Source organism: Perognathus longimembris, chromosome 21 (genome assembly GCF_023159225.1).
Source record: "Perognathus longimembris pacificus isolate PPM17 chromosome 21, ASM2315922v1, whole genome shotgun sequence".
Classification (NCBI taxonomy): Eukaryota; Metazoa; Chordata; class Mammalia; order Rodentia; family Heteromyidae; genus Perognathus; species Perognathus longimembris.
Window position 1 is genome coordinate 12,521,454 of NC_063181.1, and position 20,256 is coordinate 12,541,709.

The 20,256-nt window shown below is 44.9% G+C and overlaps 1 protein-coding gene across 1 annotated transcript in view; it reads left to right on the forward strand.

Moving 5' to 3' along the window:
• Positions 1 to 18,161: 18,161 nt before the first annotated feature.
• The window catches only part of Klhl2 (kelch like family member 2), an 87,939-nt gene continuing 85,844 nt past the window's right edge, over positions 18,162 to 20,256 (forward strand). Inside the window, exon 1 of the mRNA XM_048330313.1 lies at positions 18,162 to 18,441. Within this exon, the coding sequence (XP_048186270.1) occupies positions 18,416 to 18,441 (26 nt within the window). The 5' untranslated portion in view covers positions 18,162 to 18,415. The remainder of the gene's footprint in view (positions 18,442 to 20,256) is intronic.

Genomic DNA, 20,256 nt, shown 5'->3' on the forward strand with positions numbered 1-20,256 from the left:
TCAGTCTGCCAATCTTTTCTGTTTTGTGAACTTCATCAATCGGTGACAGGGTACAGCTGTTGGCAGTCCTTCGTACACTCTGTTCTCAGCCAGGCTTGCATGCTAACTCCCCCCCCCCCCCACACCACTTCCTTTCTTTTTATTGAAGAAGTGGTGAATTTTCTGGTAAATTCTGTATTTCCTCACTGTGTGTAGAAATGAGAAATCACAAAGGCCTTCAGAGTCCCTATTTTTCATGTGTAGAGATGATTGGTTAGAGTAATAGTTATAATCTAATAGTTATCATTTAATAATCCTGCAGTTTAGGGGTTTAATTCCCACATCCTTGGTGTGTGGGGAGCAGAGGGGTCCTCCTCCCTCTTGGGAGGCATCTACCTTCCTGTTCTCCTTCATAGATTTCTCTGTTGCACACTAACAGCAAGGCCGCTGTATCTAGAAAGTCTGTTGCCCGTGTGTGCGCGTGCGCGTGCGCGTGCGCGTGCGCGTGCGCATGCGTGCGTGCCCATGCAAGCTAGACATGGGGCTTGTACTCAGGGCCTGGGCTCTGTCTCTGAGTTATTTTTGCTCAAGTGCTCTACAACTTGAGCTGCAGCTTCATTCCCAGCTTTTTGGTGGTTAATTGGAGACAGGAGTCTTATAGATTTTCTTGCCTGGGCAGGCTTCGAACCACAAGAGTGGGCTATTATGCAATTTTAAGATAACTGGTGTGGTGGTACATACCTGTAGTATCAGCATTCAAGAGGCCGAGGCAGGAGGATTGAAGTTAGCCTTGGCTGCAATGAATGATGTCTCAAATGAATGAATAAATGATTGATGAGTAAAACAAAATGATTTCCTTTGATTTAAAAAAGAAGCAATGCACTTTATAATAAAAAAAAAAAAGAGCTAAGGTAGCCAGGCATCAGTGGCTTATGCCTGTAATCCTAGTTACTCAGGAGGCTGAGAGCTGAGGGTTGTGATTTGATGCCAGCCTGGACAGGAAAGTCCATGAGACTCTTAATCCCAATTAACCATCAGAATGCCATGGCTCAAGTGGTAGGGAGCTAGCCTTGAGCACAAAAGCTCAGGGACTGAACCCAGGCCCTGAATTCAAACCCCAAGATGTTCCACACACATTAAAAAAAAATCTATGGTAGAGAACTACCTGGAATGTAGCTAATGCCACTCTGGAATCAATCCATTCACCAGAGGTCATAGCAAACTCCATCTTCACCTTGAGAGATTCAGATGACATCAGTGCCAATGTCTGAAAACAATAACGACAGCAAACATCTTCCATTCAAAATAATTCTTCTGATATTTTAGTTGGTAAAGCACTGGCCAGGTACTCTAAAAGATTTTATTAAATGATTCTGTCCAGGCATCCTGTGTGTGGTATAGACTGCTAACGGCATACCTTGTATTATCCTTCATAAATCCTGGATTTCTGGGGAGAGGGAGTTTGATGTGGGCGTATTTCGTGTGCTTGATATCTATAAATACACTCAGAGCTGTTCAAAGCACTTGCTGTTATTTAAGAACATTCACTATTCTGGGATCTCCATACACCCGCACTCTTACCAAAAAGGAGTAAAACTGAATTGGGTTTCTGTTATGATGGCCACAATTCCAGACAAATGTCTCCAAAAATAGATATCAATTTTTAGGTGCCCCTCATCCCAAAGATGCAGCGTTCATGTCTAGCCTCTGAGCAGCAGCTGTAAGACTCCGGCTTCCACTCCTTCTCTACCTCCTTTCAGGCTGACTTCTGAGCTGCCGACTTCTATTTCTGCCTCTCGCTGCCTTCACACTTTGATACAGGGTTTTCTCTCAGCCCATGACTCGGATTTCTTTCTTCTTTTTTTGCCTCTAGCTTTTCGCTTTTCTCTCTTCTTCTTCTTTTTTTTTCTTCAGGATTCCCAACCCACAAGTCTGCTACCCACTGTTCCTAGGGTTTTTCATCTGAAAAATGAGGAATCCCCCCCCCCCCCGCTCCAATCTATGATGATTGGGTCTCTCTATGGTTGACTCTGGCTGGCCTTGAACTTGAGTTCATCTGTTCCTCCTACTCAACCTCCCTAGTAGTGGAGACTACAGGTACACACCACCCTGCCTGGTTAAAGATGGAGTTTGGACCAAAGATCGTGGTGTACAGATATAATAAAGACAAGCATGAATCCTGAGCCTAAGTTCTTGTGATATCCCTTGCCATGTTGGTTTGGGGCTTGACTGTGTGCTTGCTTTGGTTAACCGCCCAAGCCAAGGTTTACCACAAACATGTACTCTATTTTATACTCTCTTGCTTACTGCTTTTGGGGACCCAGCCCACCCCTGAACAACTCTATAGTTTATTTAGCCTGCTGGACCTGGGGGCACCTGTTTCCATTTGGTCTCAGGTTCCCAGTCAGCCACCAGACATGTAATTGGGACAACTGAGACTAGCGCCCCCGAGAGGACCAGCCAAGTAACTGCAAACACCCAAGGGCCATTATAGGGAGCAGAGTTGAATTGTCCTGACACAAACTGCCAGCCACAGAATCTTGGGCAAATAAATAGTGAAACAGTTATTAAATTTGGGCTTCTTGTTATGTAGCACTAGTTATCTGATACATACAAAGATGAATATGTTTTTATGTGGCACATGGCAAATATTTAGAGGAGTGTCTGGAACATGGGATACCCGTAATTTATTATTTATCCTTTGTTTGAGCTGTAACATCATCCTGGAAACTCCTGAATGGGCTGAGCCTTGTTTTTCCAAGCCTTTGTACATAGCTTCTTCACCCACTGACTGCCCATGTCCTCAAGTCTCTCAAGCAAGGGCATTCAAATGACCTAACAACTAACAGTGCAAGGGAGCCAACCAATCAGATGTGTCCACACTCTGTGACCCATCACAATGTCTTCAGGATTGTTATGACGCCTGTTAGACTTCCTTCCTGTGCCCTTACTGTACCTGTCCCCACCCATTGCTATTTTGAACACAGTAGTTGTTGTAAGTGGAAATAAAACATAAGTCAGATTATACCACCAGGAAAGAATCAAAACTGCAAGTGTGTGTGTGTGTGTGTGTGTCCTGGGCTTGAACTTAGGGCCTGGGCAGTATCCCTGAGCTTTTGTACTCAAGGCTAGCACTCTACCACTTGAACCACAGCACCACTTCTGACCTTTTCTATTTATATGGAATTGAGGAATTGAACGCAGGGCTTCATGCATGCTAGGTGAGCACTCTATCACTAAGCCCTGACTTTTGGGCGGGTGGGGGCGGGGTTAATTGTAGATAAGAGTCTCATAGACTTCATGCCCAGGCTGTCTTCAAACTATAACCCTCAGATCTCAGCCTCATGAGTAGCTTGGATTACAGGCTTGCAATGTTTTGGGATTTTGTTTTGTTTTGTTTTGTTTGTTTTTAAATATTGTTTCCAGTTCTTTAAACACACACACACACACACACACACACACACACACACACACACACACACACAAATTCCAGTCTTTCCAAAGGCCCACAAGTCCTACAAAGATGGAGTCTCTTATTTCTCTGTTCCAATCTTGCTTCTCAATGAAATTGAAGCTGGCTTTCATGTCACAAACCTGGCTGCACAGTGTTCTACCCCCACACTTCTGCCTTGCCTCTACTTTCACCTCTGTCACACACACCCTGCCAGGAAGTGGTTGAAGGGATTGTGAGAGGCTGATTGGGCAGGACCAGCATTCTCTGTGCAGGCTGTGAGAAGCGGCATGCCCGGAGCCCCAGCCTCCGCCTCAATTGCCAGTCCCCAGCGCTCCTTCCGCAGGGAAGGAGATTCGTCTCATGAAGGCTTCCAAACCATGACTCAGCCACACTCGGATGATCTAGAATAGCCTTCTCAGCAACACCTACATGTGTGTTTTTGTTTTCCTTTCTTGTCTGTTTGTTTGGGACAGGCTCTCCCTATGTTACCCAGAGTTATTTGGAACTCCTTGGTTCAAGCAAATTCTACTGTCTCAGCCTCTTGAGTCGCTGGGATTATAGATGTGTACCACCATGCTCAGCTGCAATCCTGTTTGATTGACTAAGGGTTATATCCTTGCTGAATGGCATATAAAATTAACCAGAACTGTTTGCTTTCCAAAAAAAAATGCCACATGATTTTCTAATTTATTAGGTCCAATATTTGTGCCCTTCACTAAAATATAAGTTCCATAGTGCTGAAGACCTTTGTTTCGTTTGCTGGTATATGCCACAGGAAACATCCCGTAGATGCTTTGGGGAGTGAAAGAGAAGAGTCACAGCTGGAGGAAGTCTCTTTGGGCACCCTTGCCCTGACTTAGGTGCCACACTTCTAATACTCTTAGACCAATGTCTGACCGGAGTCTCACCACAGGAGATCCAGTAGGGCACCCAAAACAAAGAACATCTTGTTTTTAGTCAGCTCAGCTCTCATTAGACTCTTTTCTGTTTTGCTTTGTTTTTTTTTGCCAGTCCTGGGCCTTGGACTCAGGGCCTGAGCACTGTCCCTGGCTTCTTTTTGCTCAAGGCTAGCACTCTGCCACCTGAGCCACAGCGCCACTTCTGGCCGTTTTCTATATATGTGGTGCTGGGGAATCGAACCCAGGGCTTCATGTATACGAGGCAAGCACTCTTGCCACTAGGCCATATTCCCAGCCCTCATTAGACTCTTTTCTATCTATCTCTACATCTTTTCCCTTTTTTTCTGGTGGGAGTGGGGAGTGGCAACACTAGTATTTGCAATGAAGGCCTCATGCTCACTACACAGGCAACTCTTACCATTTGAGCCATTCTACTGTCCCCAGGTCTATTCCTATCTCCTCCCTCCTCCTCCTCCTCCTCCTCCTCCTCCTCCTCCTCCTCCTCCTCCTCCTCCTCCTCCTCCTCCTCCTCCTCCTTTTCCTTCATCTTCATTTTTTGTTTGTTTGTGCCACTATTGAGACTTGAACTCAGGGCCTGCGTGCTGCTATCCCCTTAGCTTTTTTCACTCAACGCTAGTGCCTTATCACTTTAGCCATAAATTGGAGAGGTTACTTTACAGATCCTAAGGATGAGGAGGTGGGTTTTTAGAATTCAAATGTCCTGCTTAGCCATCCTAAGTGTAAAGAGTATTGCTGGAGGAGCTCATCTTCTTCTCTACTTTCTCCATAATAAGATTCAGACCGAAGTAGGTCAGAAATCAGAGAGAGACTCTGTACATCAGTTTGATAATAAAAATTTGAAAAAAAATTAGAGAGAGAAGACAAATGAACAAAAAGTTAAATTTGGAATTAACTATTACTTAAGACTAAGTCACGGCACTTTATATATATTTATATTATATACATATATATGCACTCTTTTTTGATTTTTGGCTGTTATTTTTTTTGAGATGATTTCGCTTTTATTTCATCTTTCACAGTATAAATGTAACATGCTAAAAAAAGAAAACAATGTACAGACACACAAACAACTATATTCCCTGCCTCTACCAAGACACTCAGTGTTAAAACCTTGGTTATATATCCTCCTGAAATTTTGTTCATATAAACATATACATGCATGTGTGTATGTATATACACACACATATATACATACAAATATTATGGTAGAATCATATACATTATGCAATATGCTTTCAATCAACAATATACCAAAAGCATTCCTACATATTGGAATTCCAGTTCCTTTTTTTTTTTTGGTCAGTCCTGGGGCTTGGACTCAAGGCCTGAGCACTGTCCCTGGCTTCTTTTTGCTCAAGGCTAGCACTCTGCCACTTGAGCCACAGCGCCACTTCTGGCCGTTTTCTGTATATGTGGTGCTGGGGAATTGAACCCAGGGCCTCATGTATACGAGGCAAGCTCTCTTGCCACTAGGCCATATCCCCAGCCCCCAGTTCCTCTTTATATGCACTCTTTTTGTTTCTCTTTTTTATTCAGACAGGATCTCACTATGTAACTGAGCCTAGCCTTACAGCCAAGATCTTCCCATCTCAGCCCCTTGAGTGCTGGAGTTACGGGCATATATTCCATGCTCTGCTAGAATTAAAATTGCCTGGAGCGTCATGGACATGTTCATCATTTGATCTTGGGGTAAGAAAAGATTCATGCCAATAAATACGCATGTAAAAGGAAAATGGGATATAAAAATCACATTTCAGATGTATTCAAAATGTGTCACATATCTTCAGCTTGGCAATTCTACACAGCGACACTCCCACAAAAGCACAGATGAATGTTTTTCTTTTACATACATAGGATCACACGCTTTCTATAGTATCTTGTATCTTGATTTTTCCCTTTAAACAATGTCATCTTTTAATGACATTAAGTATTCTTACATTTTCAATACAATAGGCCCATAGTAGACTACTATGTGGTGATATTATAATGATATTTTCATTACAATAGTATTCAGCCCACCACTTGTTGGTTAATTTGGGTCTCTAATTTATTGTTATATAACATGCTGTATTGAAAATCCTGGTAGCTGATTCATCTATATCGCTAATTTCTTCTCTAGAGCAAATTCCTAGAAGTAGACGCAATGTGTCATAAGCTAAGTCTATTTCTTAAAGAAATGTTTGTTGCATATGTAATGACTCCTTTATCAATGCTCTTACTTGTCAAAGTGATGAGGATTTATCTCAATGATAAAGCAACTGCCTACTATGCTCAAGACCCTGGCCTTGATATCCAGAAGTGCAAAATACGATGAAGAGGAGGGGGAGGGGGAGGGGGAGGGGGAGGGGGGAGGGGGAGGGGGAGGGGGAGGAATTAAAATCAAAACAAAACAAACAATCCTCCTAAATTCCAATTTGGCCTGTCCACTCTGGCTAGATCAACTTCACTTAAAGTAATGCTTGATATGTTATTATGTTATTTCCTTGTTCCAAAACTTTAGTAGATTCTAGCTTATTAGATCAACTTGGAAAAAAAAAAGTTGGTACTAGGGCTTAAAGTCACGGCCTGGGTGCTGGTCCTTAACTTTTCACTCAAGGCTGGTATTGTACCATTTGAGCCACAGCTTCATTTCCAGCATTTTGCTGGTTAATTGAAGATAAGAGTCTCATGGACTTTCCTGCCCAGACTGACTTTGAACCATGGTCTTCAGACCTCAGCCTTCTGAGTAGTTAGGATTACAGGCATGAGGCACCTGTACCCCACTATTAGATCAACTTCAAACCATCCAAACTTTGGGAGATTTGTGAATTTCTTAGCCATTCAACCTACTACTTTCAACTCTGGGGGTGGCTGGGGTGTGGTATGCCTTACTCTGGTGGGCTTAGCACTGCTCTTTTCCTTCTCTACATAAGAAGTTGGTTTCTGTCTTCTCTACTAATCTAATTCTTTATGTACTCCAAGTCCATATCAAAGCCTAATTCTTCCAGAAAGTGTAGTTGGATAATCCTACCCCAACTTATTTTTTCACACATGAATCACATTCCTCTATGATTTTAGATATATACCTAAAATTTCCTTGGAGTGGGCAGGCTGTTCCTGGCAGGTTACTTAATTTTTTTTTTTAATCTGCCTCTACAGCAAACACAGTGCTAAGTACTGAATCTGGAAAAGGATGTGAAATTCTTCAGTGAGTTACTGGAGAAAGTTTTGAGACCATGATAGGTTTTGAATGTGTGTGTGTGTGTGTCTATGTCTGTGTGTCTGTGTGTATGTATAGGTTTGAGACTTGAACTCAGGCCTGGGAGCTGTCCCTGAGCTTTTGTACTACTTGAGCCACAACCCCACTTCTGGACTTTTTGATGGTGAATTGGAGGCTGGCTTCAAACTGAAATCCTCAGATTTGAGCCTCTTGAGTAGCTAGGATTAAAGGAGTGAGCCACTCATGCCTGGCTTGATTTTATTTTTTAAGTCATAACTTGATTCATAAAATAATAAGGCCTCTGTACAATATCTTAACAATAGCAATAAGATTTAAAAAATCTTAAAAAATTTAAAAAATTTTTTAAAAATATTAAAAAATATTTAAAAAATCAGATGGGTGTTGGTGGCTCACACCTCCAATCCTAGCTACTCAGGTGGCTGAGATTTGAGGATCATAGTTCCAAGCCAGCCACAGCAGGGGAGTCTGTAAGACTCTTATCTCCAATTAACTACCAGGAAACTGGAAATGAAGCTGTGGCTCAAAGCAGTAGGTAAGTTAGTCTTGAGCAAAAGAGCTCTGAGATAGTGCCCAGGTGCTGAATTCAAGCCTCATGACTGACAAAAAGAAGGCCGAAGAGGAAGAGGAGGCGGAGGAGGAGGAGGAGGAAGTGTTGCTCAAGTAGTTGGAATGCCAACCTTGAATGAAAAAGCTAAGCAAGAGCTCAAAGCCCTGAGTTCAAGCTCCAGTAATTGCACACAAGTACACACACACACACACACACAACCCAAAATGAAATACAACAAAAAGTCAGATTTCTCTGAATCTTGGTACAGGATGATTTCAATTCTACTTTTCTAAGAATGAGACTGTAGTTAGTTATTAATAAAATTAAATAAATTTTAGCATATCCTATGAAAGGCATTTCTACTTGTGAAAATATTGGTATGATACTCAGTATCATATACAATATCAAAGTTTCATTGTATAAGGATACTTCTATTCATGGCTTATAATATAAAACAGAGCCAATGAATTTTAAAATTATCCTAGACACTAAAAATGAAAGAACTTAAGCTTATTTAAAAATACATAAATTATTTTCATTCCACCTCCCCAAAGTATGGTACTTTGGTGTTCCAAAAATATCACACATTCAAATAAACTGTAATTATGAATGCATATAGCTTCCCACAGTGAGAACTTTAAAAATGGATTGTGCTAAATAAAAAGCATGTTGTTGCAATATTTAAACACGCTTTAAAGTAAATCATTATTATAAGTAGGCATGAAATTACTACAGTTTTTGGAAGATTTCACCAGGAACTAAACACACAAGAAGGCAATTTCTGCATCTTTGACCCACATACAAGGAACAAATAGCCACCATAACTCAGGCGTCCCAACCCCTTCATTCAAGGTCTTCTTAGAAAAAGTAAGTGAAATAAAAAATCATGGGAGGGGGGGATCAGTTCAAGTTGGAAGAAAAGGGCCGGGAAAAAAAAAAAAGGAACCTGAAAGTGTAAAGTATTTCTGATGATATAAAATATAACAAAGCCCTCATCTTTACTGGGAAATTGAGGTAGGTAGGTATGTTTGGAGAAGTTGTCTATGGTATGCAGATGCAATGGAATATGCTCACCTAGCAGCGTATTATTTAGCCTAATGCATTCGTCAACCTTCTGCTGTTCATAATCATCCCTGGAACTCAAATCCTGGATGTATTGTCAACTGGCAGCTGAGCTCCTCCTGCCTAGGTTTCCCACAGGTACAGCAAATTGGCCGGAAGATTTCCCTGGCAGTTGCTAATGGCTGGAGGTGCCATACAGCATGATTCCATTTACCTGAAACAAATACAGACCCAAGTATTTCTTGATGTATTGCCTAAGTATACAACTTGCATAGAAAAGCGTTTGAAAAAAAAACTGAGATAAGGCGGTTAACCTGTTACCTCTGTTGGGAAGATTCAGGGAAAGGTTAATGGAAATTTTCTATGATGGCTTGAATGTTTTAGTGTAAGAATGTAGCCATGTATTATTTGAGTAATTTTTAAAAATGAGCAATTAAGAAAGCAACCGTGGGGATGTTATCCCATGCAGAGAAATGTAGAGAAAGTGTGTGTGTGTGTGTGTGTGTGTGTGTGTGTTTCACAAGATAGCTTACTATAGAAGGTTCCATGATCAGCTTTGGCAGGCCCACTAACATTTTTGGTACTGGGGATCGAACCCAGGATGTTGTACTTGCTAGGCAAGCACTTTGCCACTGAGCTACCTCCCAGCCCAGGCCCACTTTGTACCAGAAGTCTTTTCAAGTCTTTTCATTGCTTATCTACGTCTTCCTGCTAGATATTCTGACAGAATATCTTGCTCTGACTATAAACTCTTTAGGCATGAAACCAAACATTATCTCCCCCATGGGACTTTCTTAATTAAAAAAAATCAGTTTTATTATCAATTTTCACGCTCATAGTGCTCATGGGGCATTTGGTGGTTTTATCCTCCTTGGCCACTTTATCCAATTAGTCATTGAGTCTGGTTTAATCCAACTTTTGTCATTGGGACTTGCTTGTCCATTTACACCACACTACTTCAAGCTATTTTTTTTTATCTCCTACAGGAATTCTTGTAGTATGTTTCCAACTAATCTTGCTTCCAGTTTCTCCTGTTTGCTAATAATTTTGTATATGGTCAGATTAAACATTTTATAGTAGTGTGTTCATTCTACCTGGACAAACACATGCACACGCACGTGCACATACACACACACACACACTCCTCCATTAACCACCTATTTGCTCCAAACAAAGCCTACAATACACTCAGCATCTGTACTGGAGCTTGAACTCTAGGCCCGTGTGCTGTTCCCAAGCTCCTTTTTGCTCAAGGCTAGCGCTTTACCACTTCTTGTACCACAGCTCCACTCCAGCTTTTTCTATGCTTAATTGGAGATAAGAGTCTCACGGACTTTCCTGCCTGGGCTGGCTTTAAACTAAGCTCCTCAGATCTCAGCCTCCTGAGTAGCTAGGATTACAGGCATGAGCCACTGGCACCAGCCTGAACATATTCTTAATATTTCATTCTTGGAATAATTTCTCTAAAATCCCCCTTTACTGTCAATAGAATGTATTTTCTTTATCATTCTGTGCTCTTCCCTTTCCTGGATACCTGAGTCAGTATTTATTTTATTTGTGAGGATGTGGTTATCTTGTATGCTTTCAACTCTTTTATTAAATCTGTTGGATTCACTTTCAGTGTCTGCTGTGAGTTACAGTATCTTTTTTTTTTTTTTTTTTTGCCAGTCCTGGTCCTTGGACTCAGGGCCTGAGCACTGTCCCTGGCTTCTTTTTGTTCAAGGCTAGCACTCTGCCACTTAAGCCACAGCGCCTCTTCTGACCTTTTCTATATATGTGGTGCTGAGGAATTGAACCCAGGGCTTTATGTATACAAGACGAGCACTCTTGCCACTAGGCCATATTCCCAGCCCCAAGTTACAATATCTTAAAGACAGAATCCTTGCCTTCAGCTTCATCCGTTTCCTAACCCCTTACTCCCATAGACGCTCAGTAAATGTTGCCTGAGCCAATAACTGCCACAAAAGACAAGTGCTCTGTGCTTTCCGGAGCTCTGGTCCGCATTGTTTATGTGCTTTCAAAAGTATATGACTGGAACGGAGCTCAGTGGCAAAGTACTTGCCTAGCACATGTAATGTCCTGGGTTCAGTCCCCAGTTCCAAGAAAGAAGAGGAGGAGGAGGAGGAGGGAAGGAAGAGGAGGATTTATAAAAATAGATACAGTTAAAATGCACATTGCATGAATTGGACTTGTAATATTTGCTACAGGAAGCAAATGTTTTAGCACCAGTTCACTTGAATTTGTTTTTTTTTTTGGGGGGGGGGGTCAGTCATGGGGCTTGAACATCAGTTCATTTGAGACATAACTGTCCTAGACCCCTGGGGATAGGACTGTGACCAACAGATGAAAACTTATGCCCACATGGAGCTTACATTCCAAAGGAAAGGAGGTATGATAAATGAAATAGATAAGTTAAATAAATCACATATAATAAACCAGAATAAGTGCTTAAGGAGATTAAGAGGTATCTTTTGGGGTGATAGTTATAATTTAAAATACAGTGGCTAGTATCTTCCCTTCTAGCATAGACAAGAGTCACTATAGCTAAGTATAATATAATGAACATTAGCTTGAATCAGCTTGCCTCAGAAAGTATGACTAGAAATATTTTTTTCCCTCATGATTTAATTTTAGTTGGCTTTTAACAGGACTTCCAAAATGGCAGCTCAGGTTCATTTTTAGTTCAATGAGGAATAGTTCTCATACATATGCAGCCTGGAATCAATTCTGCTTTTTGGGTTGGATTATTACCAAGCTCTTAACAAGGAAAATGAAGAAATATAGATGACTCAGGAATTCACTAACCACTTACATTCTGCATTAAATATGATTCCCTGAATCCAGAAACTCACTGGTACCAGATTAAGAATTAGAAGGATGGGGCTGGGAATACGGCCTAGTGTTAGTGTGCTTGCCTTGCATACATGAAGCCCTGGGTTTGATTCCTCAGCACCATATATGTAGAAAAGCCAGAAGGGGTGCTGTGGCTCAAGTGTTAGAGTGCTAGCCTTGAGCAAAAAGAAGGCAGGGACAGTGCTCAGGCCCTGAGTTCAAGCACCAGGACTGGCAAAAAAAAAAAAAAAAAGAATCAGTAGGAATTTCTTAGCTAAGGACCTTATTATTATTATTCCAAGATTTGAACTGAGCTCAAATTTAAGGATTTGTGTGGAAATTCAAGACATCTATTTTACATTAGCATACAAATCAAACACTATGGACAAATAATATAAACTCCTGGGGGAATTGGTCTAAAAATGTCTAGAGTTTCAGAAGAATATTTTTCATGTGCTATACTCAGCCTTGTCCATCAGCAAACCGAAGCATTCCTTTCAGTGCTAGAGATACAGTAATATCTCTATGCATGACAGTAGCATTTCAAAATCTCAACTTGTCATTTAATTACTTTTGTGATTAAACCACATTATATTGGGATGCATTCTAAAAGTAGAGAGAATAGGCCCTCAAGAATGAAGATTTTATTTAAAATAACAGCAATATCTAGCTGGCCACTGGTGGCTGACACATAATCCTAGCTACTTAGGAGGCTGAGCTCTGAGGAACTGGTTTTGAAACCAGCCTGGGCAGGAAAATCTGTGAGATTTTTAATGTGCAATTAATAGCAACAACAAAAAAAGACAGAAGTGGAGGTGTGGCTCAAATGGTAGAGCCCTAGTCTTGAATACAAAAGCTCAGGGATAGTGCTCAGGCCCTGAATTCAAGCCCTGGCCCACACACATACACACAATTAATAACACAAAGGCCAGGTGCCAGTGGCTCATGCCTGTAATCCCAGCTACTCAGGAAATTGAGATCTGAGAACCTTGGTTAAAACCAGGCCAAGAATGTCTGAGACTCAGATGTCCAATTAACCACCAGAAAACCACAAGTGTTGCTGTGGCTCAAAGTGGTAGAGCTCTAGACTTGAGCAAAAAAGCAGGGACAGTGCCCAGGCCCTGAGTTCAAGTCCCAGGACTGACATCATCATCATCATCATCATCATCATCATCATCATCATCATCATCATCATATCACCATTATGTTAGATGTTATCTAAAATAATACCAATATGACGTTGATCTCATGTTTCAAAGCCATTCATAGCAAGGTATATCTCACAAATGACTCTTAAAATGGGTATCTGATCATACCTAAGTTTTAGTGATGAAAGGATTTAGTGGTGAAAGGATTTTGAATACCTGCAGATGGTGAGGGTTAGAGGTGAACGATGTATAAATCCACACAGGAAAGAGAGAGAGCGAGGAAGATGAGAATGCCAAAACAATTTGCTTAGGTCCTCTACATTCCCAGCCTGTGATGGGCTGAGGCTTTGGGTGGAAGTTTTCATGTGTGCATGCATATGCATAACATGAGACGAATGACTACAAGCTAATAACGCTTTGCATAATTTATCAAGACTTTTTTCCTTGCCTTTTCTTCCCCTTAGCAATGCTGTGTAGAAAGATGTTTAGTCCTAGATAATTCTATAATGAGGTATTACATCACCAGACCACATAAATAGATACCATATAACTACAAACTTCTAAAAATGGACTGAGTAAATTTCCCTTTCTTTTCCTAAAAATAAAAAGCCCAGAGAAACTGCTTACCTGATATACGTTAGTGTGAAACCTATTTTTGGAGACTTCCTATACCAATTCAAATAGATTTATCAGTTAAAAATTCACAGCAAATAACTTCTCAATTTCTCTGGGACCTTGAAGAACAGGATAAGGGTCAGGTGTGGTGTGACAAATGAAAGGTTGGTATTTCAAAGTCTATTTTTAAAAAAGCAAACATCTGTAATTTGAACTCATGGGGACAAATATCTCCTTCAAATAGAGATTTTTCTGTTGGTCTGGAGCAGAAGATCCTACATTCCACTAAATGCAATAAATACCTAATGTTCAACAGCAAAGTCTCCTAAGAGTATTTTGAAATGCTCATAAGATATGATGCACAGCAAGCTGCTTCTGAATCAAGTGTATGAAAGCAAAAAGATCCCAATTTAAAATTATGTAATTTAGATAACGTACTTTAGGCTAAAACAGAAAAGATGACTTTTTTTCAGGTCTCCTTTCTGATATTTTTCATGAAGTTTTTATTTTTTTAGGAGGGGGAGTAGGAGTGATTCTTAGACCCCAGGTTCTTGCTATGAAATGTTTGTGCCTGCTTTGTCCTGTCATTACATTAACTTTATTTCAAAATCCAATTTTAGTTTAGTCTCAGCCATTTTTGCTACTGCTATTTTTTCAAGGACCTGTACATCTGCCAGGCACTGGTGGCTCACGCCTATAATCCTAGCTTCTCAGGAGACTGAGATCTGAGGATTGTAGTTCAAAGCCAGCTCGAGCGGGGAAAGTCCATGGGAGTCTTATCTCCAATTAACCTCTAAATAGCTGGAAATGGAGATGCGGCTCAAGTAGTAGAGTATCATCCAAAAGAAGTGAAAGGAAAGAAGAGAAAAGAAAGAAAAGGCCTTGTATATTCATGTGTCTTTACAATTGATATTCTCTGGTTACTTCCACTAGTTATGAATATGTGGATGTCTCTGTCAGGGATGAGATCACGGATGAATGATCAAGCACAGGGCATGGCAATTCACATCTAATCTGTGCACTTAGGAGTCTGAAGCAGGAAGAACCCAAGTTCAAGACCATCATGGATTATACAGTTAGTTCTAGGCAAGCTTGAGCTATAGAATGAGACACTGTCTCAAAAAATCAAGAGCTGAGGGTATAGCTTAGTGGCAGAAAGCTTATCTGGTATATGCAAACCCTGGGTTCCTCTATAGCAACTCTCTCTCTCTCTCTCTCTCTCTCTCTCTCTCTCTCTCTCTCTCTCTCCACACTGGGACTATAACTCAGTGGTAGATCACTTGAGACCACTTGCCTTGCATGCTAGAGGCACTGGGTTCCACACTCAGAATTGCCCTCCCTTCACCTCTTTTTTCTCTGCCAAATATGAGGGAAGGGAAACTTGAATGCCTTGATGGGCTTGAGTCTCTGGCTGCTAAGATGGAAGCTGATGAAAGGGGGAACCATTATCAAGTTATCTTCACAGGGTTTGTATTTATCCCATCAAGCATTTGGTTTCCTTCTTCTTGTGTATAGGGAGACAGTGTGCATAGGGACACAGTGTGCATAGGGACACAGTGTGCATAGGGACAGTGTGCACAGGGAGACAGTGTTGTGCACAGGGAGACAGTGTTGTGCATAGGAAAACAGTGTGGAGGCTACATCTGGCCAGGAACCCATTTTGTGAAGTTACTTGGTCCACTTACAGATTAAGATGGAAAGTATGGCCTCATGAATGGCTACTGATCTTAAGCAAATCTGTTCTACCTCTGAAAGCCCAGGGTCCTGTCAGTCTTTTCACAAAACAACAAAGGCAGGTTTCAAGATCCTTACAAGAGACATCTGATTCAATCCAAATCTGATCTAGATTTCAGGGTTTAACTTTTCTTCTTGTCTGGATGAAACAGGATCCAGGAGAGGAAGAGGAATGTGTCATCTTCAAACCTGCTCAGTGCTACAATATTAGGACACTGGAGCTTGTAGGCTGACATTTAACCTTAAGTAAGATTGAACTGCATACCAGTTTAAAAAAATTCCTTCCCATTTCATTTGTGAATTCTACAAATGGATGTGAGTGAAAAATTCATGCTAGATGAATTGGATCCCTTAAGCAGAAAATTATGACAAAATGAAAGCAGCAAATGTGAAAGTTCCCTACCACTTCTGGTTTTGACCTATTTTCTGCATGGTGGGGGACCCTAGGGCTTACTTTTGGTCTTCTTTTTTTTTTTTTTCTTTAGCCACATTGTCTAGCTGATATTAACCAATCCAATGACATTACATACTGGCTATGTGTGACAACCTTCAAATTAGTACCCAAGCAAGTCTGAAAGGATATGTCCCAGCCATCCCAGAGGACCATGCGGAGATAATCACAGACTGGAGAAGAAGGTTCATAAGGAGGTTTATTAGTGGCGCCATAGTTCCCAAGGGAGAGGGAGCTACATGGCATCTGCACCTTATCCAGGTGGCAGCTTCTCTCTGGGGTAAAGGGGGAGTAGGTAGGTAGTGAGTAGGAGTGGCTCTTTAGGTATGGGTGGATCTGGGGGCTACTGGGGGGAGCGGAGGCCCTGAAGCTAGGGAAATGCTAACAGTCGTTGTTTACAGTAACTTATTGAGCCTTTAAAAGTATACCTAAATAAAATGAGGAGGCCACCTCCATGCACCCATCACTGAGCCTCAAGGATCAACACTTTGCCAATCCTCTTTCATCTATGGAAACCCCCGTGCCCCCATATTTTGATGTATTTAAAAACAGACTCCCTTAGCGATCAGATCAAATTGCTCACATCTTTCCAATTGCTTCTAATCTTGGTCAAAACCAAATCTTTCATGACAGCTTACAAGCCTTATGTGATCCACCGCCTGCCTCACCTCCCAAAGCTTCTGGCCATGGCTCTGCCTCAGCTGCTGGGGGTGGGGGGTGGGATGTGTCTCAAATCAGCCAGGCACTGGTGGCCCACCTGTAATCCTAGCTACTCAGGAGGCTGAGATCTGAGGACAGAGGTTCAAAGCTAGCCAGGGGAGGAAAGTCTGGGAGACTCTTATCGCCAGTGAATCACCAGAAAACCAGAAGTAGAGAGGTGGCTCGAAGTAGTAGAGCACTAGCTTCCAGTAAATACGCTCAGAGACAGTGGCCAGGCCCTGAGTATGGGCCTCATGGTCAACAAAACAAACCAACCATTACCGTGTTGGGCGGAGGGGGGCGAGGTGGGGTCGTCCAAGCTGACTGCTGGCTCCCCAGCTGTGGCTCCGGATGCACTGGGTTGGGAGTGGGACTGGTGAATTCCTATTTCTAACAAGTTCCTTAGGTGCTCCCGTCCCAGAGGTATACCTGGAGAAGTCCCAGCCACACACATACATCCTCAATGGGCAGGCAGGATCTTGCTTAGGAGACACTGAAGTGCGTTTTTGGGGGGAGGGGGGAATGGTTGGACCTGGGTCTTGAACTCAGTGTCTCACACTGCCCTTTAGCTTTTGTGCTCAAGGCTCTACCACTTGAGCCAAAGCTCCACTGCTGACTCTTTGGTGGCGGATAATTGGAGATTAGAGTGTCATAGACTGTCCTGTCCGGGCTGGCTTCGAACCACGATCTTCAGATCTCCTGCGTAGCCGGGATGACAGGCGTGAGCCGCCAGCGCCCGGCTCCGCGCGGGCCTCAGCCGCGGGCATTCTGCGCGTGGCTCAGGGCTCCCATTATTCCATCTCCGTGTGGCTGACATCTTTGAGAGGCCTTCCTGGATGTCTCCTCTCTGCCTCGGCCCCGACTTCCTTTCCGGCTTCTCTCCCCGCGTCCGGACGGGCAGCTCCCGGCGCGGAGCCCCGGCTTCGCTCCCACGCCCCCCGAGCCCTGCCTCACTCGGGGCCCCGGAGTGGACGGGGTGCGCGGGGCACCGATGCCTCGCGGGGGGCCCGGGACGCCGGACAGGCACGTGCCCGGGTCTCCGGTGCCTCGGCTCCACCATCGGGACCGGCAGGGGTGGGTGATGGCGCCCCTGCCCGCCTCCCGGGGGCAGAAGAAGGATGCTGAGGTCCGGGGAGGAGGGCGCCACGCCCGGGAACCAGAGCAGTAAGTGCCCAGCGCGCCCCGACACGCGGGGCTCCGGGGCGCCCCGTGCTCCAGCTCCCGGGTCCTGGGGACCCCGGGGCGCGCGGCCCCCTCCCGCCTCGCCCGCCTCCACACGGCGCGCGGCCGGCCGGAGCGGCGGCCCGGGAGGCGGCGGCCGCGGCGGCCCGGGGGAGGAAGGGGCGGCGCCGGGGAGGGGGAAGGGGGGCGGCGTCCTCGCCACCGCGGGAGGCCGCACCGCCGTCCCGTCACCGCGGCGGCGCGGGCCGGGGCGAACCCGGAAGTGGCCGAGCCGCCCGCGCGCGCGCTCCGCCCGCAGCGCCCGCACCGCCCGTCCGGACGCCGACGCCCCCGGGGCGCACTCGGGCGCGGGAGCCGCGCGGGCTGACGGACGGAGCGCGCGGGGCCGAGCGGGGCCATGGCCGCGGGGGCCGCCGCCGCCGCAGGTGGTGGCGCGCGGTGAGGCGAGCGCGGCGGCCGCTCCGGGGCGGATGGAACGCGGCGCGGCGGGCGGGCGGTGCCGGCGTCCGCGGCTGGAATGGTGCTGGCGGCGGCGGTCGGTGCCTGCGTTCTGAAGCCCGAGAGGAGCCACAATGGAGACGCCGCCGCTGCCTCCCGCGTGAGTGAGGCGGGCGGCCGAGCCGGGCGGGCGGGGAGCGCGGCGGGCAGGGCTGGGTCGCTGCGGCGGAGCGCGGCCGCCCGGGGGAGCGCGGACCCGGGGGGGATGCGGGGCGTGACGAGGCGCGGGGGCCGCAGTCGCGGGGCGGACGGGGACGGAACTCAGCCCTCACGCGGGCCGGCCGGGACTTGCCTCCCCGGCGGATGGAAGGTTCGGGATGGGGGGGGGGGGCGGGAGGGTAGGCGGGTGCTCGTCCCGGTGCCGGTGGCGGGGTCGCCGGGTCGCCGGGTCGCCGGCTCGGGGCGGGAGACCCGGAATCCCGGGGAGTCCCGGGCTCCCGCCGGGTGACATGGACCCCGGTGATGTTAGACGCCCGGCCGGCCGGCGTCCCCGGGTTTCTAACCAAATTAATAATCCGAGGAGCTTCTCCCTCACTCGGGATGAGCTGCGGCCATCGGGGCGCGTGACCTTTACCTGGCCCCGAAGGGAAAAAAAATTAAAAACTAAATAAATCCGGAAATCTTGTCTCCCGGGCACCTGGGGCGGAGGAGAAGTGTGTCGACCTGCCAGACACAGGTGGCTTTTGTGGGTTTCTTTTCCCTTTTCTTTTTCCTCCTCCTGATGCCCAAGTGCCAACAATCACCTGCAGTAAAACTACTTTCTAGAAATCATTAACAGCGGAAACAAAATTGTGTGGAAGATGGGATCTCGTTATTCGGTGTACCAGATTATTGTTTATTTTATTCTTTAAAAAAATTGTTTTGGTTGGGGCTTTTTTAAATTTTTTTTTTTTTTTTTAAGGATAGATGGGTCCCAGTGGACTGGAAAAGGCCCAGGAGTTTTGGAAAATTTCCATTTCCATCAGCTTTCCCCAGTGTGAGCTTTGTAAGGAACCAGGAGCCTTTGGAGTGGACTTTTCATCCGTAGACAATGCTCACCCTGAGATCACCGTGTACCTTTTCAGGCGAGCTGATTCATGGAGCCCCCCTTAGCATTTATTTTCCACTTCCACGGGGCCAGCTTCCCTCCACCCGCGGTTGTACGTGTGGTACCAGCCAATGCTAGCTAAAATAGGATTCATTGGTTAGGATTCACAACAACAACAATTTTTTTTTTTGATGTTGAAGCCTTTTGGGAGAACAAATGGGATTCTGGAACTAGTTTCTAAGAGTGCATTATGGAATTTCCGGCTTGGATGAACAGGTCATGGAGATCGGAGGAGGCGATGATGACAAAAGTCATCCTCTTTTGCCATCTCCTGGGCTGATAGAGAAAGGGAAGGCTCAGAGCTGCTTGGTGCTGCTGTGTGGCTCTGGTGGGCATGCCTTCCAGGCAGGTTGGAGAAGACTGGAACCCCTGCACACACCGTGGTGGATTGTTGGCCTCAGCTGTTGAGCACAGCACTAGCACGTGAGGTTTCTGTCCAGGACAGGCTGTGCTTGTCTGCTTGGACCACACTTGTGTCATACATGTAATGTGTGCTAAGGCTGCTTGCTTTTTGTATCAGTTCTCTGCAGCCTCTTTTTACATTTGCAGCAGAGCCAACTAAAGGAGGGAACAAGAGGCTCTGAAGAAGCAGTTAGAAGAAAGAGTGGGGGAAAAACCAGGTTCTGAAAGGAGGGAATCGAGATAGGATGATTTAAACTGGGGGGGGGGGGGCGGTGAGAGGGGAGGGAAACCCGAGAAAGTAGTTGTGTACATGTTAGTATTGATAGACTAAATGTAGGGCAGAGCAATGAAATCCTAATTTTGATGTCCAGCACAATATTGTTCAGTATTGAGTCTCACATCAACCGCTTTAGAACAACGAGAAGC